At 41.0% G+C, this 20,529-nt stretch overlaps 1 protein-coding gene across 2 annotated transcripts in view; it reads right to left on the bottom strand.

The window, feature by feature from the left end:
- The window catches only part of MSRA (methionine sulfoxide reductase A), a 263,039-nt gene that overhangs the window by 49,060 nt on the left and 193,450 nt on the right, over positions 1-20,529 (bottom strand). For both annotated transcript variants that reach the window (XM_081810687.1, XM_081810683.1), the window contains one exon: positions 16,040-16,159. In XM_081810687.1, the coding sequence (XP_081666813.1) occupies positions 16,040-16,159 (120 nt within the window). The remainder of the gene's footprint in view (positions 1-16,039; positions 16,160-20,529) is intronic.

Genomic DNA, 20,529 nt, shown 5'->3' with positions numbered 1-20,529 from the left:
TCTCTCACAAACACACACATTCATATCCTCTCCCTCATTCTCTCTCTCACACACACACACATTCATACCATCTCCCTCTCTCTCACACACACACACATTCACACCCTCTCCCTCATTCTCTCTCTCTCTCACACACACATACACATTCATACCTTCTCCCTCTCTCTCACACACACATTCATAACTTCTCCCTCTCTCTCTCTCACACAAACACACATTCATACCATCTCTCTCTCTCTCACACACATACACATTCACACCTTCTCCCTCTCTCTCACATACACACAACATTCACACCCTCTCCCTCATTCTCTCTCTCTCTCACACACACACATTCATACCATCTCCCTCTCTCTCACACACACACACATTCACACCTTCTCCCTCTCTCTCTCTCCCACACACACACACATTCACACCCTCTCCCTCATTCTCTCACACACACACATTCACACCCTCTCCCTCATTCTCTCTCTCTCACACATACACACATTCACGCCATCTCTCTCTCTCTCTCTCTCTCTCTCACACACACACACACACACACATACACACACACACACAACTGTGGAAACTTTTCTCCCTCTCTGTTCCATTGATATCTTGGGCTACCTGTGGCTTTTTCACTCCACATTCATCACTAACCAGTATTCTGCACCTCACACAACTGGCCAGGCACGAGTGGTGTTAAATAGCTTTTGCTTGCTTGTCATGTGTGATTCCTCATCTGCAAGTGGGGCTTTTATTCTGCTGCAACTGGTCTAAATTACAAGGTGAGGCTCATTTATCAGTGGCTCACCTACACACAGTCTTTGATTTCTTCCATTTCTTTGCCATTTGTTCTGCCAGATCATATAGTTCTCTTGTCCATTTTGTCTTGGCAGTGTTTGTTTCCAATCCACATTTGGAAACAGACCTAAATAACCAGATTGTATTCTCTCTTTCTGAAACTTCTGTAGCAGATAGAATCTCAGGGAAACAGGTCCAGGCCCCTTTTCTGGAGTTTCTGTGTTGAGGTTTTCCGAGGGCAACCATCAAAATAGGACCACTAGCAACACAGCTGTCCATCCATGAGGGCCTCTGGAGGTGAGGGTGAGGCGGGCAGAGCCTAAAGGAACAAGGTCAAGAACACCAGGGAGCAAAGCAAAGCTACAAATCTAAGGGGAAAAGCCCAGGAGAGCAAGCAGCAGTCACAATCTGCAAAGGCAAAGTCAGGGATATGGAAGATAAGATCCAGAAAAATGGAAAACACCACATCTTGATTCTCTCCTCAGCCTACCCAGATCACTTTCTTTTAGTCCTATATTCTCTACTACAGTATATATTCCTAGAGTAGAATATCCAACATATGCTTTTCTTAACTTTCTCAAATGCCCAGAAGAATGCTTCTCAAAAGCTAGGGGAGACTCGATCCATATAGGAGGGGAAAGAAAAGGGAAAGTGACTTATGAATCCCATGACAGGAGGAAGGAGAGAGAAGCAGACTGCTATGGACCGGAGAATGACACAAGTCCTTAAGTACCTTTCACCATGAAGTACGTACTTTACCATCTGAATGATTATGAGCCTTGTTCTGACAATTTTTACAGGTTCCTTTGACTATACTCAAATGGAAGGTCATAGGGGTGCAGTAATTTCAAATATAAGAAAAAGGCTTTTAGACACACACAGAACACATGGGCTGATGGAGAACCTAAGGTGCCTGATGCATTGAGACCCAAGGTCTCTAAGATCAAGTTCTACTAGTGTAAGCCTATTCAATATTTAAGGACACTGTTTTTGCTTGGAGCTAGAAAAGGCCCGTCATCTTCCTCTTACTTCCAGACTGTCCAAGGACCCTTCCAGGTCACTCCTTCCATCTGTTCAGACAGGTGCCTAGTCATGCCGACGGGCAATGGTGTCCCCACCTCCTACAACCCCTCATTTGTCTCTGAGCACTAACCATTCCTCAGCATGCCCTGGCTAAGAATACAGCACATCAACATCTTATGCAATCTCCCTACTTGATAAAACTAAAACTTTGGGTATAATCAATATTTGAAATACATATGAAAAAAAAAGTTAAATTCAATAATAAAATATTAAAAATTCTTCACAAAGCTAGTATGAAAGAAAGAAACATGCAGAAGCTAAGAACAAGGTGAAAATAAGAACCCCAGAAGGGACTCAAGCTCCCAAGCACTGGGAGTGTCTTCTGAACCTACTGTGGTAGCCACTTGGGGAGGGGGAAGGAGGGTAGGAGATGAAGTCTAGGGAACCTCCCAAATGAAGACTCTAACAGGAACCACTGCCACGGAGGTGGAATTTCAAGGAGCAACATCCTCAACATAAGGCTGAAAAGAGAAAGACACCTGGCCCATCAAAAGGGACTATGAAAAAATCACTGTATCACCATCTGAACGCTGGTGCTCTAAGGAGAGAAGAAAGCTACTTCCCCTAAGATCTTATAACCACTGCACACAGGCATGCTGTCCAAATTCTTGTTACCTATGTGGTACACACACACACACACACACACACACACCAAAAAAAAAAAAAAAATCAAGTAGAGAATTAACTTAAAGTGCTTCTGGTGGATAAAGCTCCCAAGTACCTGACATTACCTAACAGGAATCCTCTCTGGCAGAGTGCCCTTTCCCCCTTCAATCCAGCCCCCCAGGATGCCCTCACCCCAAAGTTAATCTCTGCCCTGTGGTTAAAAACCAGTGTCCTAAGTTTATAGCAGCTTTATGCATCATTGTCAAAACTTGGAAGCAACCAAGATGTCCTTGAGTAGCTGAATGGCTATATAAATGTGGGATATTATTCAGCACTAAAAAGAAATGAGCTATCAAGCCATGAAAAGACAAGGGAAAAAACTCAAATGTATATTGTTAAGTGAAAGAAGCCAATCTGAAAAGGCCATACATATACTGTGTTATTCCAATTATATGGCATTCTGGAAAAGACAAAACCTATGGAGACATTGAAAAGATCAGTGGTTGCCAAGGGGTGGGGAGAATGGAAGGGATGAACAGGAGGAGCACAGAGGAGTTTTAGGACAGTGCAATTGCTCTCTATGATACTATAATGATGGATTCATGTCATTACACATTTGCCCAAACCCACAGAATGTAAATACCAAGAGTGAACTCTAATGTAAACTGTGGGCTTTGGGTGATAATGATGTGTCAAAGTAGGTTCATCAATTGTAACAAATGTACCACTCTGGAGTGGGCGTTGATAGTCAGGGAGGCTCTGTGGGGGTGGGGAGGGGTGGGGAGGAGTGGGGAGGAGAGGGCAGGGGATAACTGGGAAATCTCTGTACCTTACTCTTACTTTTGCCGTGAAGCTAAAACTGCTCTAAAAAACAAAATGTATTAATTTAAAAATGTTACTGAAGATCCAAAAAAGATGGTTTCTTCCTGATACCCACCCCACCCCCCACCCCCAGTATGTGGCTTAGCCTTTTTACAACCTGACTCTCAGAAATAGACAGATGGTTTTCCCTGGAGCATTTTCAAACTATCAAACACAACCTAACAAGCCTTAAACAAGGTGACAGATTTTTCTTTCTTGTGCACAAAGATACATAAGTTCAGGCACCTATGACTTTTTGTCAACCCACCTTTCAGGAGCAAAGCAGTTCTGCTGACAGGGGCATGGGTGTTACAGTAGCTACAGTTCCTTACCTCCGGAACAAAGGGGAGGAAGCACTTTCAAATAAATATGCTCAAGGAGCCAGAACTGAAACTGAAAATGGAAGGAGCACAGTGAGTGGAACAAACTGGATGCTCTGGGCCCTTCTGCTGTGAGACCGGGAACTCACACAGAAACGCCTATGCTTTGGGAACCTAGGTACAGCCAGGTGCCTGGGTATAGCTCTGAGAAGGAAAGGCCCTCTTCTCAGGCCTTCCAGAACTTTCCTCTGGATGGTGTCCCTGAAATCATGGGGATTTCCATAACTTCCAGTGCGCAGGCTTAAAGCAAGCACGAGGGTTTAATGAGGTGGGGGAGTCTTCTCCTCCTCCATGTGTTTCAGCCCAGAATGAAGTTCTCCCTGATCCTCAACCACTTCTTAGATTCATTCCAGGGATGCACCTCCTTAGGCCTAAAGAATGAGGACGGGGTTAGGGGAAGCCCCCTCTTCTAATCAGAGTATCCTGGACACTGTTTCAATATTATACATCTGTGCAAAATTTTTATCTGAAGAAACTATTCTAATGCTTAATAGAAGTTTCAAAAATCACTGGAACAATGACCTCTAAGATCCATCCAACTAAAAGAAAAAGAAAATTAAAAAAAAAAAGACTCTTAGATACAGAGAACAAACCAGTGTTTGTTTGCCCAGAGGAGAGGTGGATAAGGGGATGGGCAAAATAAATGAAGGGGATTAAGATGTACAGACTTCCAGTTATAAAATAGACAAATCAAGAAGATGAAAAGTACAGCATAGGGACTATAACTAATACTATTCTAATTACATTGTATAGTAAATATACTTATCGTGGTGAGCACCAAGTAGGGTATAGAATTGTCAAATCCCTGTGTTGTAAACCTGAAATATAACTTTGTTAATTATAGTACAGTAAAAAAAAGAAAAAGAAATCCATGTTTCTATAGATCAAGTTCATCTCAATAGTCCCAGACATTTCTTATAAACCATTTTCAAAATTCTAGTTTATTCCTAAAACAACTTCACAGCTTAATTTCTCTCAAAGTATCCTAAAATGCTCAAGAAGGGCATGTGGAAATGCATTTACTGGAAACAGATAAAGAAAAAGCTTAGAAGGAAACAGTCTGAAATACAAACCCTGTTTTCTTTTCAAAAGAAATGCCATCAGAAGAGACTGTCGGTACCTCTAATTAGCAGGTGCCACACTGAGCAACTTACTGTTTCTGAGTGCTTTGCACTATTGTGAGTGGGAGTGACAATGCCACTCTATTGCAGAGGCCTGTGACAAAGATCATCCTGGGGAAGTGTTCTGTAGATTTTATAAACTTAGGGATTAGTGTAATACCTGTGGAGAGTATTAAGTTATAAACTGTTCTTTTTTTTTTAAGATTTTATTTATTTATTTGATAGAGAGCAAGTGGGGGGAGGGGCTGAGGGAAAGGAAGAGAGAGAATCTCAAGCAGACTTCACACTGAGCACAGAGCCCAACGTGGGACTCGATCTCACAACCCTGAGATCATGACCTGAGCGGAAATCAAGAGCCGGATGCTCAACTAACTGAGCCACCCAGGCGCCCCAAGTTATAAACTGTTCCAAACCTAAGATGGGCACCATATAAGTCATTAGTTGTGATTTTTTTTTAGGACTGTTATAATAATAATAGTACTGGAGTAGAAAAGCAATGTACTCTTAACTAGAGGAAAGAAGGAGAAAAAGAGGGAAGGGGAGGGGGAGGGGAAAGAGGGAATAACCAAAAAGAAGAGGAAGGGATAACTATGAATAAAAGGGATGCACCCCACTGTGGGTGAGCAGTCCTCCCAGGAAGCTTCTGCCACACACAAACCCTCCGAGCTCCCATTTGCAAAGACTGAGGGCGCTTAGCTCAGTTCCATCCCTCAGTGCTCCCTGATGGACCCCTTGATGCCTCGCATAGGAGGCCAGGATTTATGAAACAAAGCCTAGCTCACAGTTGAAGGGACTCGGTGGTCTATAGCTGAGTCACCTGCTGATGAAGCCTGGGGCAAATAGGAGGTGCCAGCGAGGCAAACAGCAGTGACCTCTTCAGAAGCTGCTCCATTCCTACTGGGCAAGTCACTCATAGGATGGGCGACCGTGTTTTCATAAGCATCCCTCTTACTGCCATTTTAACTGGCAGATGGGGCAGTAATTGACCCAGATATTTATTTTTAATGTAACTTTAAAAAAAAGAACGTTCATTTGAAGGCTCTAAAAATTATCGGTCATTATGAAATAATTAAGACCCAGAGTATCACATAAAATTCCTAGAGAAGCTCAACACCCTATAAGGTTATTTCTCATATTACATTATGGTTCCATTATATGTGATTTGAAAATATCAGTGTAGGCATATTCATCAATTGCTTTTGTAATTATGTTTTCAGAACTGCTTGCTATAGCAAATTCCTCTTAATCTCCCTCCTAAATCTTTGAGAATATAATCCTGAAACAATGAAAGAAGAACCTATTCCCAGTGCTGGGTGAATATAAAGAATGTTTTTATTATTGTTCCTTTTCATTTAATTTATTTTCCATTTAAAGAGGCTATCAGAGTTTTACCATCAGATATGTTGAAATACTGACACATGTAACTACTTCAAGTCTGTCGGTCTGTTGACCTTTGACCACTACACCTGTTCCCAGCAGTGATTTAAGCTGCTCAAGGAGAGAGATGGATTGAACAGCCAAATAAGCTAGAGAACGTGAAAATACCAAGGTCACATGAAGAATACATTGAACATGCTCTAGTCTTCAGAGAATCCATAAACCATGCAAATTCACTCACCGCCCCTTCCCTTAAATGACAAAGAACAGACACTGGACGCAACTGGGGTCTTCGGCTGATAAACCCAACAGGAAGGAAAGGCACAAATGCTTCCTTTACCATGAGAAGACAAGGGGCGTGAATTGCCTCATCTGTTGGTGTTTGCCAGCTTGCAGTCCTGTGAAGCTATAGAAAATACTCATCCTCTGGGATGTCTAATGCTGGATTGAAATATTTTGGCAAACTCAAAATGTCTCTAGCAAACAGATATGCTTGTCTGTATTTCATTTCACGTTGGGAACTTGGGACAACCCTTTAACATGGCGATTCCATCACTGTATGAGCATAAGAGACCCACGTGATTCTGTCCAGATGCTGCTTAAGAGCCCCCGGGATCGTTGCTCTAATTTTAGAATCCAGGGATGAAGAACATATGCGATGACAAAGAGCTGCTCTGAGGTCAGTAACACTGGATGAATGTATATTCTATTTATCACAGCGTCGGCTCCCTTATAGATTGAAAACTGGAAGCGGATGTGAGCGAGATGATTATTCAGATTGTGAGGCCGTGCTCGGTGGATAAATCAATTTGCAGATTCTGTGTCCTAACGCTGCAGGCCCTGAGGGTCCGCAGCCCAGGTTGGAAACCAGATTTGCAGAAGCTTTGAAAGACATTAAGGCCACAACAACCTCCTGTTTAATGATTTCCTTTCTCATTCCTAGGTCTAGGGGAAGCAAGGTGCCAAAACACTGGTTAACAAGAGAGGCTCCTGAAGGCTCTATTGTCAAACCCTCCACTCTGCTCCTGGCTGTAGCAGTCAGCACTTGAAATATCTAGCAGACATGAGAATGGTCTATTAGAAAATCCCAGTCCTCAGTTTTTAGGGAAAAAAAAAATTCCAGCCTAACTAAAAAGATAACCAGGACGTAGTGGACAAAAATATTGATGTATTGTAATCTCAACATTTCAAACTCAAAAGCTACCTCCACTCTGAAACCTTGATTCCTATCCTCACTTAAAAAAGCATAATGTATACAAATTTCAACTTCTTTTTAGGATGCCAGCAACACACTGATCTAGGAAGACAAAATTTTCAACCCTTCTCAAATCTATCTCCCAAATCACTTTTTTTAAGCCTCCATTTCCTTATCTGACAAAGAAAGTAGTCTCAGTGGTTTTCAAACATTTTCAAAATTTAAAATAATAAAATATTAGTCAAGACTGCAACATATAATAGAGCTAAAAGGATAAAGAAGTTCTCTGGAGCAGGTCAAATCTTTGTTATTTAGTTAGAACAGTCTTCATTATTGGTAGAATGCCTGAAACGCCTTCTTGGAGCCCAAGTGTTCTATGGTCACCTACTTTGAAAGCCACTGGATTAGGAGATAACAGGTTAAGTCCCTTCCAGTCTGAAATTCCATGACTTCCCCGCCCCCCAGCCATGACCTATGCCTCGGGTCTCTTGATGTCAGCCCTTCAGAGGGTTAGCCCTTGATAAGAAGCCATGCTTGTCTTTTCTAGTGATCAAGGCTTAGAAAATAAATAAAAACGGTTATTTTCCCATGACCTATATTTTGTCCTTTCAGGCAATGGGTCCATTCACTGAACTAATCTGTCTTGAACAGCTATGTGGATGGGTTGGATGGAGGAGCTATATTTGATTCCAGGGATTATAACTATGAGTCATAGGACCACTGACCTCGGGGCTTGCTTTCTGCCAGGAGGTTTGAAAGAGACAAGCATTTTCATCCTGCGTGCTACAAGTTCAAGGTCAATTTTATGTCTAACATCTAAGGAACAAAAAGTGATCAAATTGCTTATAGCAAGAACTGAACACCGGAATTCTTGCCTTTTCAGGGATATGCCAATAACTTAGTAATTTACCTTGACTGACATTGAAATGAGTACAATAAGACTTACTACGCACTAAAAAGAGATTTAATGTAGTCTGCAAGGAATTTAGAAAGAGTTTTACATTGCTTGGTAAAATCTGCTAATAACAGAACTCATCACTACTTCGAAGAAAAATGGGATCATTAATCTTATGTAAGATACATAGACACGTACATCCACCCAAACACTTCAGAAATTAAGTCAAACTAAAAAAGTATACTGAGCTGCTTTATATTAGTGGGGAAATGATTCAATGCTTTGTGAGAGCTCTTCAGCATCAAGGAAATAAGGATGTGCCTTTGGGGAGGGGTGGGTCTGACCGACTCTGAACAAAGAAGAGGGATAGGAGAAAATGGCTTCCGCTTGAAGCGTCATGTGCACATTCTGTGGGCTGACCCCACGCCCCTGCCTAGTGATGCTTCATGACCCTTCACTTTCATCTTTAACATGCCCAAGAGCTAGAGTGGTAGAAAGTGCATGTCCTTGATTTTCTACGATGCCTCCAATTTGAAATACTTTTATTTTCAAGTAAGAACTTCACCACAACTCTACTGGCTTCATAAAATAGCACTGCCCCCATTTTACAAGAGAGGAAACTGAGTCCAGGAAGCAAAACGGCCTGAACATCGACACTGCTGGAAGGTGACATGAGGACTCGCACGCTCTGTGCCTCCAAGGTCAGGCTCCTGCTCAGAACGGCTATTGGATGGGTTGCCTGAAAATCCCCCGGAGTGTTCCAGTGAAATAAAGTATCTGGGCCTCAGATTCTCTGTGGTGATGGTGTAAATCTCACTTCTGAGAAAAAGTTATGCAGTCCCTTTCATGCTTCTGGTTTTGGTGCCACTTGGCTGTGCAGATTTCTGAAAGCTTTTGAATAGACTAATAAACACGGAATTGTTCTGAACATCTGTAAGCAAAATACGAAAAGATATTACCCAGTGAATGAACATCCTGGGTTTTCTCGCCAGAAATGGGGTTATTTGTGTATTAGGCTAATGCACTGAAATTAACCCAGAATGCTTACCCATTGCAGAATGTCTTTTCATATTTTCATCTGTGTAGTCGTTATTATAAAATATAAGAATAATTCTCTATCAGGGTATTCAGAAATCTGAATAGCTCAATTACTTCTAAAATCAATGTAGTAAAGCAACAGCATGCCAGTTAATCAGTTGGTTTGCATAACAAATGTTTGGGGGAGTTGGTGTGGGGGGTGTGTGTGTGTGTGTGTGTATGCGCACACATGCATGTGTGTGTAAAGAGAAATCCAGGGTCAGCGCAATACTTTAAAACAAATGTGAAAGATCAAGCTTCCATTTCACTACGGAGAAAGAATTCTGGAAGACAGGTACTATTTAATTCATTCAAGAAAGGCTACAGGAAATGTAGGCTCCTAAGCAGTTACACCATCCCAGGTTTCTATGGGATCTCTAGTGCTAGGCATACACTGAGCTTTTAAGGAACACCAAATGAATGCATAAATCCTTGGAAGTCATTTTAGGATTAGAATGGTGGCCACTAAAACTTAGATTACTTCTCAGCACATTAGAGACAGATCTGAAACACAACAAGAAATAGTGGCCAAACAGTGGCCACGAGCCACGCCACCTCACATCCAAGCTGCGACTGCATTCCCAGTACAGGAGCTGGTGATGGGCAGCTCACAGAGGGCTCCCAATTCAGGCCTGGAATATCTAGGAGATGCAAGTTTCTCAGCCTGTGGCTCTCGTTCAGTGCTAATTGGTGAATCCAAGGAAGAGAAGTTTAAGTGCCTACTATAGGAGAAAGGTCAGTTTTAAAATAGGTTTAAATGAAATGATGGGCACATGTGAGGGGTGGGATTCTCCAGAGAAATGCAAGGAGGCAATCTCAGCCTTTGGCAAATCATTGTGGTCTGGCTTCTTTCAGCTTTGAAGGCCAAAATTCCATTTTTATCATTTAATTTAACCCAAGGTTAATCCAATATGGAGAGAATGACCTGTGTAGACTAAACTCACAATAAACTGAGATATACATCTCAGAATGGCATTTAATAGAATTTGAAATGAGAATTAGAACTGTCTGGCTGACCACTCTAGTCTCACTGTATTTTCTTTCTGTAAATAATCTCCCCAGGAGGACAAAAGATGAGAAGTTTCTCCAGAGTGTGGATCAGAATAAGAGGAGTTACTGATAAAACTTAAAAGCATCAGAGTGTCAGGCCCTGGGAGTGTGTCCAGAAGCCAAACCTTACAGAGCAACCCGGAGGGTGCCAGCAGGACTTCCCCTTTCCCAAGCTGGCCTGGCTGACCAGCCTCCCTGGCAAGGACCCTCTTTTTTTTTTTTCCTTTTTACATATGGCAGGGCATTCTATCGGGTTACTCTGAGGTCCTACAGACCTGGTTGCCACACTCTCTTCTAAGCGACTGCCTATCTCCACTCTGAGCATCACAGGCTTGTTTTATATGTCATTCCCAAAGGGCAACTTTATTGCCTTGAGGAACTGCTGTCCCCTTGTATCTTCTTGAGGTCAGGCTCAAGTATCACGCAGATCACCTGGCATGTAACCCACCTATTAGTGAGCCATTAATGAACGTTCTACTTACATGTCAGACTCAACTCTGTCCTTGTGTCACCATCATGGGATCACCTCCTGGCTCTTACTAGAAGCCATACGGCTTTTTTTTTTTTTTTAAAGATTTTATTTATTTATTTGAGAGAGAGAGAATGAGAGACAGAGAGCACGAGAGGGAAGAGGGCAGAGGGAGAAGCAGACCCCCTGCTGAGCAGGGAGCCCGACGTGGGACTCGATCCCGGGACTCCAGGATCATGACCTGAGCCGAAGGCAGTCGCTTAACCAACTGAGCCACCCAGGCGCCCCGCCATACGGCTTTTCTGCGTGCCTAACTGTACCTCCAGCTCGGGTCTCAGAACCACAGGAGCATCAATAGCCACAAAGAAATAACATTCAGACATTAATATGCATCCTACCTGGATACACACCTGCTATTACACTCACATACACACTCACTTGCGCACTCACCCCCCGAGGCAGCACATATCCACTAGCATGTGAGCATGACAAATGGCAGCCAATGTTTCTGGTTCCATGGCTTCCATGGTGATCCATGTGATCACCAATCTGTGGGCCAAGACAATGCTGTGGTAGTTCTGACATTAGTCATCATGTGATAGGTTGGGGGTGGGGGAAGGGGGGAGTGGCAAATCCCTTTGGATTTCGAAAACTGGCCCCCCGCTCTGAGTGCTATTCCTGGAATTCTGGCACCTGCCCCAAGAAACCAAATGGTACCTTAGGCTCAAGTGTACTTGCTATATGAGAAGGAATTTGGCAGGTCCAGGTCCTAGGCTTTGTTTCTTGAATGAATGAATGAATAAATAAATACCTTTACAAAAGACTATGTTGCGACCAAACTTAACTACAAACACAAGAATAAGCAATTTTTGAAATTAATCCAATACTGGAGCACAGACTAGTATTTCTCTCCTATGAAACCTCAGCAATTATTATGCATCTTAGTGGAGCCTTGGTTTTTCTTCCCTTTAAGTCAGACCCCTCCAGGGCTGACTTGTTCAATACGGCTTTGAGCACCCAAGGCTTCAGCAGGGAAGCCCTCCCAGTATAACCTGCTTTCTGTCTCCCCCATCCTCTCCTTGGTCAAAAATCTTTAATTAGCTGGTTACCCTAATTACTCTAGCTGGGGACCTTGTTTGTTCTCCTTCCCTGCTATTCCCAGGGATCTGAAGGCTCTATCACTTCTGTGCCAGAGGGTCCTTTCTATCACAGTTTCTCTCTGTCTTTTTGTTTTTTCCTTTCATGTTCAGAACAAAAAAAAAGCCCAGGGAAAGAAATCATCTCTCCTTCTGTGTCTGGGTAAGACCCCATAACCATCATTTCCCAATCAGGAACAAGTTTCCATGACAACCACGCTTCCCAATGCCACCACTAACTTAGCAGGTAGTGTTCACATCAAATACAGAGTTCTTTACCAACCTCCGTGGTTTCCGTACAAGACTCTAAGATACCAGCTGTTTGCATGAACTGTATCTTTTTTTTTTTATTATTTATTTGACAGAGAGAGACACAGCGACAGAGGGAACACAGCAGGGGGAGTGGGAGAGGAGAAGCAGGCTTTCCGCGGAGCAGGGAGCCCGATGTGGGGCTCGATCCCAGGACCCTGGGATCATGACCTGAGCCGAAGGCAGACGCTTAACGACTGAGCCACCCAGGCGCCCCTGCATGAACTGTATCTTAAAAGAGTTTTGTTCTCTGCCTTTTGAAACATCAGAAAGACAAAAAAAATTGCTTGGTATTTTCTTTACTTGCAATCATTAAAAAGCATGCCAATTCTTTAAAACTATAGTGGAGGGATGGACATGAAAGAGAGTGTGGGACTCAATGGAAGGAAGTATGAATGGACGAATGGAGAATCACTGGGATGTGAGAGACGCCATGGTCAGTGGCATAAACATGATGCTGAGAGTCAATGAGGTTGGAATTCCTTATATATGTGACCTTGGGGAAGTTCCTCTTCCTCTCTAAGCCTCCACATGCCCTCTGTAAAGGACAGAAACTGAGACATTTCACAGAATTCTTTGGAAGATTAGATGGGAAAAAAGCAAAGAAGCAAAAAGTGCTTCTTACAGTGTCTGACACATAGTAGGAGTTCAACAAAGGGAAATTAGCATACTGTTCTTATTAACATAAAGAGGTGAATAAGAACAAGTCTGAGCAAACAAGCAACCAAGTAGTCTAATTGATTATTAACATTTTGCTGGTGGAGAATAACAGTACAAGCAGCAGATATTTGGAGGTTTTCTTAGCAACCTTTTCTCTTGGACTATTAAGTCAGGTCTGCAATTACGGGAAGGAATCTATTCATTTCCATTCCTGAGACTTAAGAGGATACACCTGGGCAATCTCCAGGGTTCATCTGAATCTATTTATAGCTCTGCATAAGCATTTGTTTAATTTCAAAACAGATGCAAAGAAAAAACTTGGATTAACCATTAAAGTATTTGTTCAATATTCCACATTCCTAACACCAATGAGTATATTTCAGTTCTTCTGTAAAGGCAAGGAAAACAAGAATATGTATGTTTTTATGATAGTTTCAATATTGCATGGCTCAAATTTCATTTCAAAATCAGAATTCATATTGTAGCAAACAAACCATCATCCTCATTATTGAACAAACTCCCATACTCCAACTCCTCCCCCAACTGCATTCACGGTGCCCTCAGGGAGCTGAGAGGGCCTTCCACAAGTAACACCAATTCAACCTTTTGTTTTTAAAAGATAAAACTATTTATGTATTTTTAAAATCCCATTTTTGTCATTATGGTGGACTATATATCTAGATAATAAACCCTCCCTATTAAGAACTCTTAAGAGGGGTGCCAGGGTGGCTCAGTCAGTTAAACATCCAACTCTTGATTTTGGCTCAGGTCATGATCTCAGGGTCCTGAGATCGAGCTCTGCATTGGGCTCCGTGCTTAGCAGGGAGTCTGCTTGAGATCCTCTCTCCCTCTCCCTCTGCCCCTCCCCCTACTCATGCTCCCTCGCTCTCTAAAATAAATAAATAAATCTAAAGAAAAGAACTCAAGACGTTGAATAAAATATTTTTTAAATGTGTTTTACAGTATGGATGTTCCTCAAAACATTAAAAAAAAAACTATTCTATGATCCAGCAATCTCGCTTCTGGATATATATCCTAATGAAATGAAATTAGTAACTCAAAGAGAAAACTATGCTCCCATGTTCACCTCAGCATTATCCACAATAGCGATGGCTTGGAAACAACTGAAGTGTCCATCAGCAGAAGAATGGATAAAGGTATCGTGATATATATATAACACAATCTTATTCAGCCTTACACATGAAGACAATTCTGCCACTTGCAACAATATGGATGAGGCTGGAAGAAATTATGTTAAGTGAAATTAATCCAGACACAGAAAAAAATGTATACTGCATGTTCTCACTTGTATGTGGAATCTAAAAAAATCACACTCATAGAACAGGGAGTAGAATGGTGGTTACCAAGGGCAGGAGTAGAAGGAAGCAGGGAAATGTTGGTCAAAAGATACAAACTTTCTGTTATGGAGGATGAATTAGTTCTAGAGAGCTAATGTACAGCACGGTGATGGTAGTTAATAATACTGTATTGTTCACTTGAAATCTGCTAAGAGAATAGATCACAGGCTCTCTTGCCACAAAAAAAAAAGAAAGTATTTGAGGAGATGGGTATGTTAATTAGCTTGACTATTAGTAATCATTTCACTCTGTATTATCAAAACATCATGTCATACACCTTCAATATATACCATTCTTATTTGAAAAATGGAAAAAAAGTATTTAAAAGAGAAAACACTGTGTTTTAAGTACTATGTGAGCTGGCAGAGAAGTAAAGGAAATCCTTGAAGCCAGAACAAAAAACAGATCCAGAATGGTTGTCTGGTATCTGAGCTAGAATTTGCCACGGGGGCATCTCCCTATCCTGGTAGCCAAATATTTTTCTGTAAAGGGCTAACTCATAAATGTTTTAAGTTTTGCAGGTCATACCATCACTGTCATATCCACTCAACTGTGCCATTGTGCCATGAAAGCATTCATAGATAATATATAAATAAATGGGTATGGCTGGGTTTCTAGAAGACTTTATTTACATAATCTGGCAGTGGGTAGGATTTAGCCTGCAAGCCACAGTTTGCCAATCCCTTCATTATAGACTAGACTTGAATGTCTTACCCACAGAGAAACAATTACAGTGTGTGACGTTTTTCCCATATAGTAGACCACTGCAGTCTTTACATCCTTCTGTATACCTGCCTTTGGGGGATCTCTCCTGCATTGACTCTGGGCTAGCATGTGACTTGTTTTGGCCAGTGGGACACTAGTAAATGTGATATAAACAGAAACTTGAAAAGTGCTAGCACAATGGGGCTTATCCTCTCTTGCTGCTCCTGGGATCTCTGCACCCACCACCATGTGAATTTGCCCAGGCTGGTGTGCTGAAGACATGGTACATCATTCCCCCTACCCCAGCCAACAAAAAGGGACAGCCAGCACCAAATGCAGACCTATGAGTGAAGCCATCCTAGACCAACTAATCCCCAGGCAGCCTACCAGTTGACTAGAGTCACATGAGTGAGCCCAGATGAGACCAGCAGAAGAACCACCAAGATGAGAGCAGTCCAAATTGCTGACCCACGTAATCATAAACTAATGAGTGATTGCTTTAGAATTAAATTTTGCAGTGATTATTCTGCAACAAAAGCTAAATGATACATTCCATAGGAAATCTATTATCTTCTAAAAATATAAAGTGAGAGGGGGAGCCTGGGTGGCTCAGTCGACTGAGTGTCTGACTCTTGGTTTTGGCTCAGACTACGATCTCAGGTTCATGGGATCAAGCCCCGTGTTAAGGTCTGCACCTCAGCCAGGAGTCTGCTTGAGATTCTCTCCCTCTCCCTTTGCCCCTCCCGCGGCTTGCACGTGTGCGCACTCTCTCTGAAATAAATAAATCTTTAAAAAAATAAAATAAAAACATAAAGTGAGAGATCAACAAGTATACTTATAGAAATGGGAAAGAAAAGACTAAGACAACACAAAAAATTATATTTGCATTTTAAAGATCCTGTCACCTGCCAGCAGAGACAAGCCCTTTGTTGCTCCTTATAATCGAAGTTGGAGCAAATTCTTCCTACCTGAACAGACTTCTTTATAAGTAGGATTGGGAGTGTAGCCTCCTGCATAACCAACTTGAGTTGAATATACTCCTTTCATGGTCCAGAATTTCCTCTCAGCTCCCCAGAAACAGCCCATTCCTAAGAAAAACATAAGACACTGATTAATCCTTTGTCAAAAGCAATCATTGCATATTAGAAGCCCTGTTTTAATAGAAAAGAGAAGTTATTCATGTCATTTAGTAATCAAAAATAACTAAGGTTTATCCTTTAAAGAATGACAGTTTTATGGAGGCAACCTAAGTGTCCATCAATAGATGATGGATAAGGAAGATGTGGTACACACACACACACACGCACATGCACATGCACACACATACTGGAATATCATGCAACCACAAAAAAGGATGAGATCATGCCACGTGAGACAAAATGAATGTACCTAGGGAGTATTATGCTAAGTGAAATAAGTCAGACTCAGAAAGACTAACACCATATGATTTCACTCATAAGTTGAATCAAAAAACTAATAACAACAACAAGAAATGAACAAACAAGAAAAAGCAGAATCAGACCTATAAATTCAGAGAACTGATGGTTGCCAGGGAGAAGTAGTTGGAGGATGGGCAAAATAGGTGAGAGGGAGTAGGAGATACAGGCTTCCAGTTATGGAATGAGTAAGTCACAGGAATAAAAGGCACAGCATAAGGAATATAGGCAATGATACTGTAATAGCATTGTATCTGAACAGATGGTAGCTACACTTACAGTGAACATAGCATAATGGGTAAACTTGTTGAACCACTATGATGTACACCTAAGACTAATGTAACATTGTGTGTCAACTATACTCAAATTAAAAAGAAACATGTTAGAAATCAAGAAGAAAAGAATCAAATTAATTTAGAAGAATTTTTAACATCTAAAATAATTTTATTTAAGGTTCTTTGCATAGACTGTATCTTTGCTTTAGTTGTGCAAAAAGTTAGCCTCAAATTTTAATGAAGTTAGTAAAGTATACCTTTCCAAATAACATAGTAAAAAGATAATTGCATTTGATGAATGATTTCAACACACAATTCATTATGGACTTGTTAAAACATAATAACTTGTGGGACACCTAAGTGGCTCAGTCGTTAAGCATCTGCCTTCAGCTCAAGTCATGGTCCCAGGATCCTGGGATCAAGCCCCACATCGGGCTTTCTGCTCAGCGGGAAGCCTGCTTCTCCCTCTCCTACTCCCTCTGCTTGTGTTCCCTCTCTCGCTGTGTTTCTCTGTCAAATAAATAAATAAAATCTTTAAAAACAAAACATAATAACTTGTATTAAAAGCATAAATTTATTTAATGATCAGCATCCTGGTCATGCTTTTGAAAAAAATTCCAACAAAGAAAGGTAACACTAACTTACTGACTTAAATGGGAAAACATCCCCAAATCAACACAGATTGATGCATTTCTCTCTATATATTCTATTGGTCTGTTTCTCTGGAAAACCTTGACTAAGATTTCCTCAGATTTTTTTTTTTTTTAAAGATTTTATTTGACAGAGAGAGACACAGCAAGAAAGGGAACACAAGCAGGGGGAGTGGGAGAGGGAGAAGCAGGCTTCCTGCAGAGCAGGGAGCCCAATGCAGGGCTCGATCCTAGGACCCTGGGATCATGACCTGAGCCGAAGGCAGACGCTTAACGACTGAGCCACCCAGGCGCCCCGATTGATGCAGTTTTCAATTAACAATTTCACATAATGTGTTCAGTTTCTTCAAAAATGTTTAAGTCATTATAAACTTTCATGTGATAAATCACTGCTCACCAAAGGGTGAGTTCTGTTACTAAATATAATGACTGAGGAAACAGAGAAGGGGGAAGGCAGAGAAAGAGACAGCAACAAATACACAAAGGAACTCACAAAAATAGCATTCCATCCAACTAGCAAACATTGTGCTTGTATCAGTAGTTACTGGATTCTTTTGGAACATATGGTGAAAACCAAGACCTAGCTCCCAAGAATGCACATACTTACACACTTCGAAAATGTAGCATTACATCTTCCTGGGCTCCAAATAAAGAGCCCTCGCTTTCTACCATGAGTTTCTAAACTGTCCACAATTGCTATTCTATGACCAACTTCTAGATGTAAGTAAGATCACTGCCTTGCTCAAGTTTTATACAGCTTTATTAAGTCATATATAATTAAGATCTTGGGAAGAACAACAGTTGGCAAATTAATATATGCCTCCTACTTCTACAATCACTGGATTTGTTAGACTTGATGACAGAACTGAAAAAAAAATTAGATGGAAGTTTACTGAAATTCTTGACACTTGTTAATATTCTAAAATTCAGAACAGTAATAACCAAGATGCAATGTGCATAATGATATACATTATACAAAAATATATTTGCTCAAGTGTGAGGGGAAATACATTGACCAAAAATAGATTAACAGTTAAAATATAGGATAGAGCCATATGACAAAAATTCATATAGTAAAAAAATTACTGTTGTGATAACAATGCAACATGGAAATATGTATATGATTATATCATAATTAAGGCTAAATTTAAAAGGAAAAAAACACAAGTATATGCATGTTCTTATTAAAACTATGAAAACAATATCCATCCTGAAATAGATGAGAAGGAAATATACAAAGTTATAACTATGATTGTTTTATAGTGGTGAAAATACAGGAATTTTTTCATTTTTCAAGTGTGTCTGTAATAGATTCATATTACTTTAAAAATGAAAAATGTATACTTTTTTAAAAAAAGAAAAAAGTCAAAGAAAAACATAACCATATGCATTGTTTGAGTTACAAGTGCAAGATACCATTCTTCCTGTTACAAGTGAGTTGTTTGCTGCTAGTGAATATAGCTAAATATTTACTGAGTATTTATAAAAATGGACTATCCTCAAATCTCTGGAACAAGAATTCACTATTAATTTTACTTCATTGCATTTCTGGGATCAGGGAATTGTATTAGTCAAGGTTTTCCAGAGAAACAGACCAATAGGATATAGAGAGAGAAATTTATTATGAGGATTAGCTCCTGCAGTTGTAGAGGCTGAGAAGTCCATGATGGTCTGCAAGCCAGAGACCCAGGAAAGCTGGTACTATAATCCCAGTCCAAACTCAAAGGTCTGAGAACCAGGCGAGCCAGTGATGTAAGTCCCCATCCAAGTCTGAAGGCTGCATAGTCAGCATCACTGATGTACAAGGGCAGGAAAAGATGGATGTCCCAGCTCAAACAAAGAGTAAATCCACCCTTCTGGCATTTTATTCTATCTGGATCCTTGACAGATTGGAGGATGCCCACCCACATTGGTGAGGGTGATCTTTCCTCAATCTACCAATTCAAATGCTGATCTCTTTCCAAAACATCCTCACAGACACATCTGGAAATGGCTATCTGGGCATCCCTCACATGCCCAGATAGTCAAGTTGACACATAAAATAAACCACTACAGGAATGATGACAGTGAATCTCTGGAGAAAGATAAGTAAAAAGTGAGGTGGGCAGCATTACTGAGCATAAAAGGCCACAAACAGCACCCAGGAGTTGTACAGTGTGATAAACTGAAGGCACTCTAGCCCCTGACATTCAGAAGTCTGTGAGGTTCACTGAATAAAATACTTCTTTCTCGCACAACGACTAACATTGATGGTACCAAAGGGTACTTCAAGCTTTCAGCATTCTATGCACAAGGTACATGATGGGCCATTTTAGCAGCCAGCCTAACCTGACCATTGTCTCCAGTCTCACCCTGATGGCCCCAGACTTTATATCTTCACTATAGCCTCATGCTATATAGAGCTATAACACTTAAAATGGATCTTGGCCAGATCAAACAAAATATTTACTGCAAGTTATTTGATCCCCTTTTGATGTTTAATAGGGATCAAGAAAAGACCCCTGTTATAAGGAGGATGACCCCGCTCCAGCTGGGCACAGGCCTCCAGGGGAGGTCATGCATGGCTGAAAATAATGCTTTGGGGACCTGGTGTGTAATCAATGTCAAAATTTCTGGAGAGGTACTTAACTTGGAATAAGGGTTGTTGTAGGAATAAAACTCCTCCTTGAAGCAATCAGATGTTTCATCTAGTGGCTTCCAGTATAACCTAAGCATTCTATTATTTGATTTTGAGTGTGTGTGTGTGTGTGTGCATGTGTGTGCTTAAACAAAGAAAAAAGTTTATGACAGAATTTCTCAGAACTTACAACAATCTAGTAAAAAACATAAACATCATCAAATATATATATTAAAAAAGATATAGTATGCATTATTATTTTAAGATATTTTATATCTTGGGGGGCACCTGGGTGGCTCAGTTGGTCTGACTCTTGATTTCGGCTCAGGTCATGATCTCAGGGTCATGAGATTGAACACAAGATCAGGCTCTGCACTGGGTGTGGAGCCTGCTTGGGATTCTCTCTCTCCCTCTCCCCCTGCCCGCAGGTGCCCCCCTTCTTGCACACTATCTCTCTAAAAAAGTTAAGTAAATAATTAA

Source organism: Leptonychotes weddellii, chromosome 2, assembly GCF_054177405.1.
Source record: "Leptonychotes weddellii isolate Sample4059 chromosome 2, ASM5417740v2, whole genome shotgun sequence".
NCBI lineage: Eukaryota > Metazoa > Chordata > Mammalia > Carnivora > Phocidae > Leptonychotes > Leptonychotes weddellii.
Note: the sequence above shows the minus strand (reverse complement) of the source record. Positions and strands in the feature narration are given on the sequence as shown.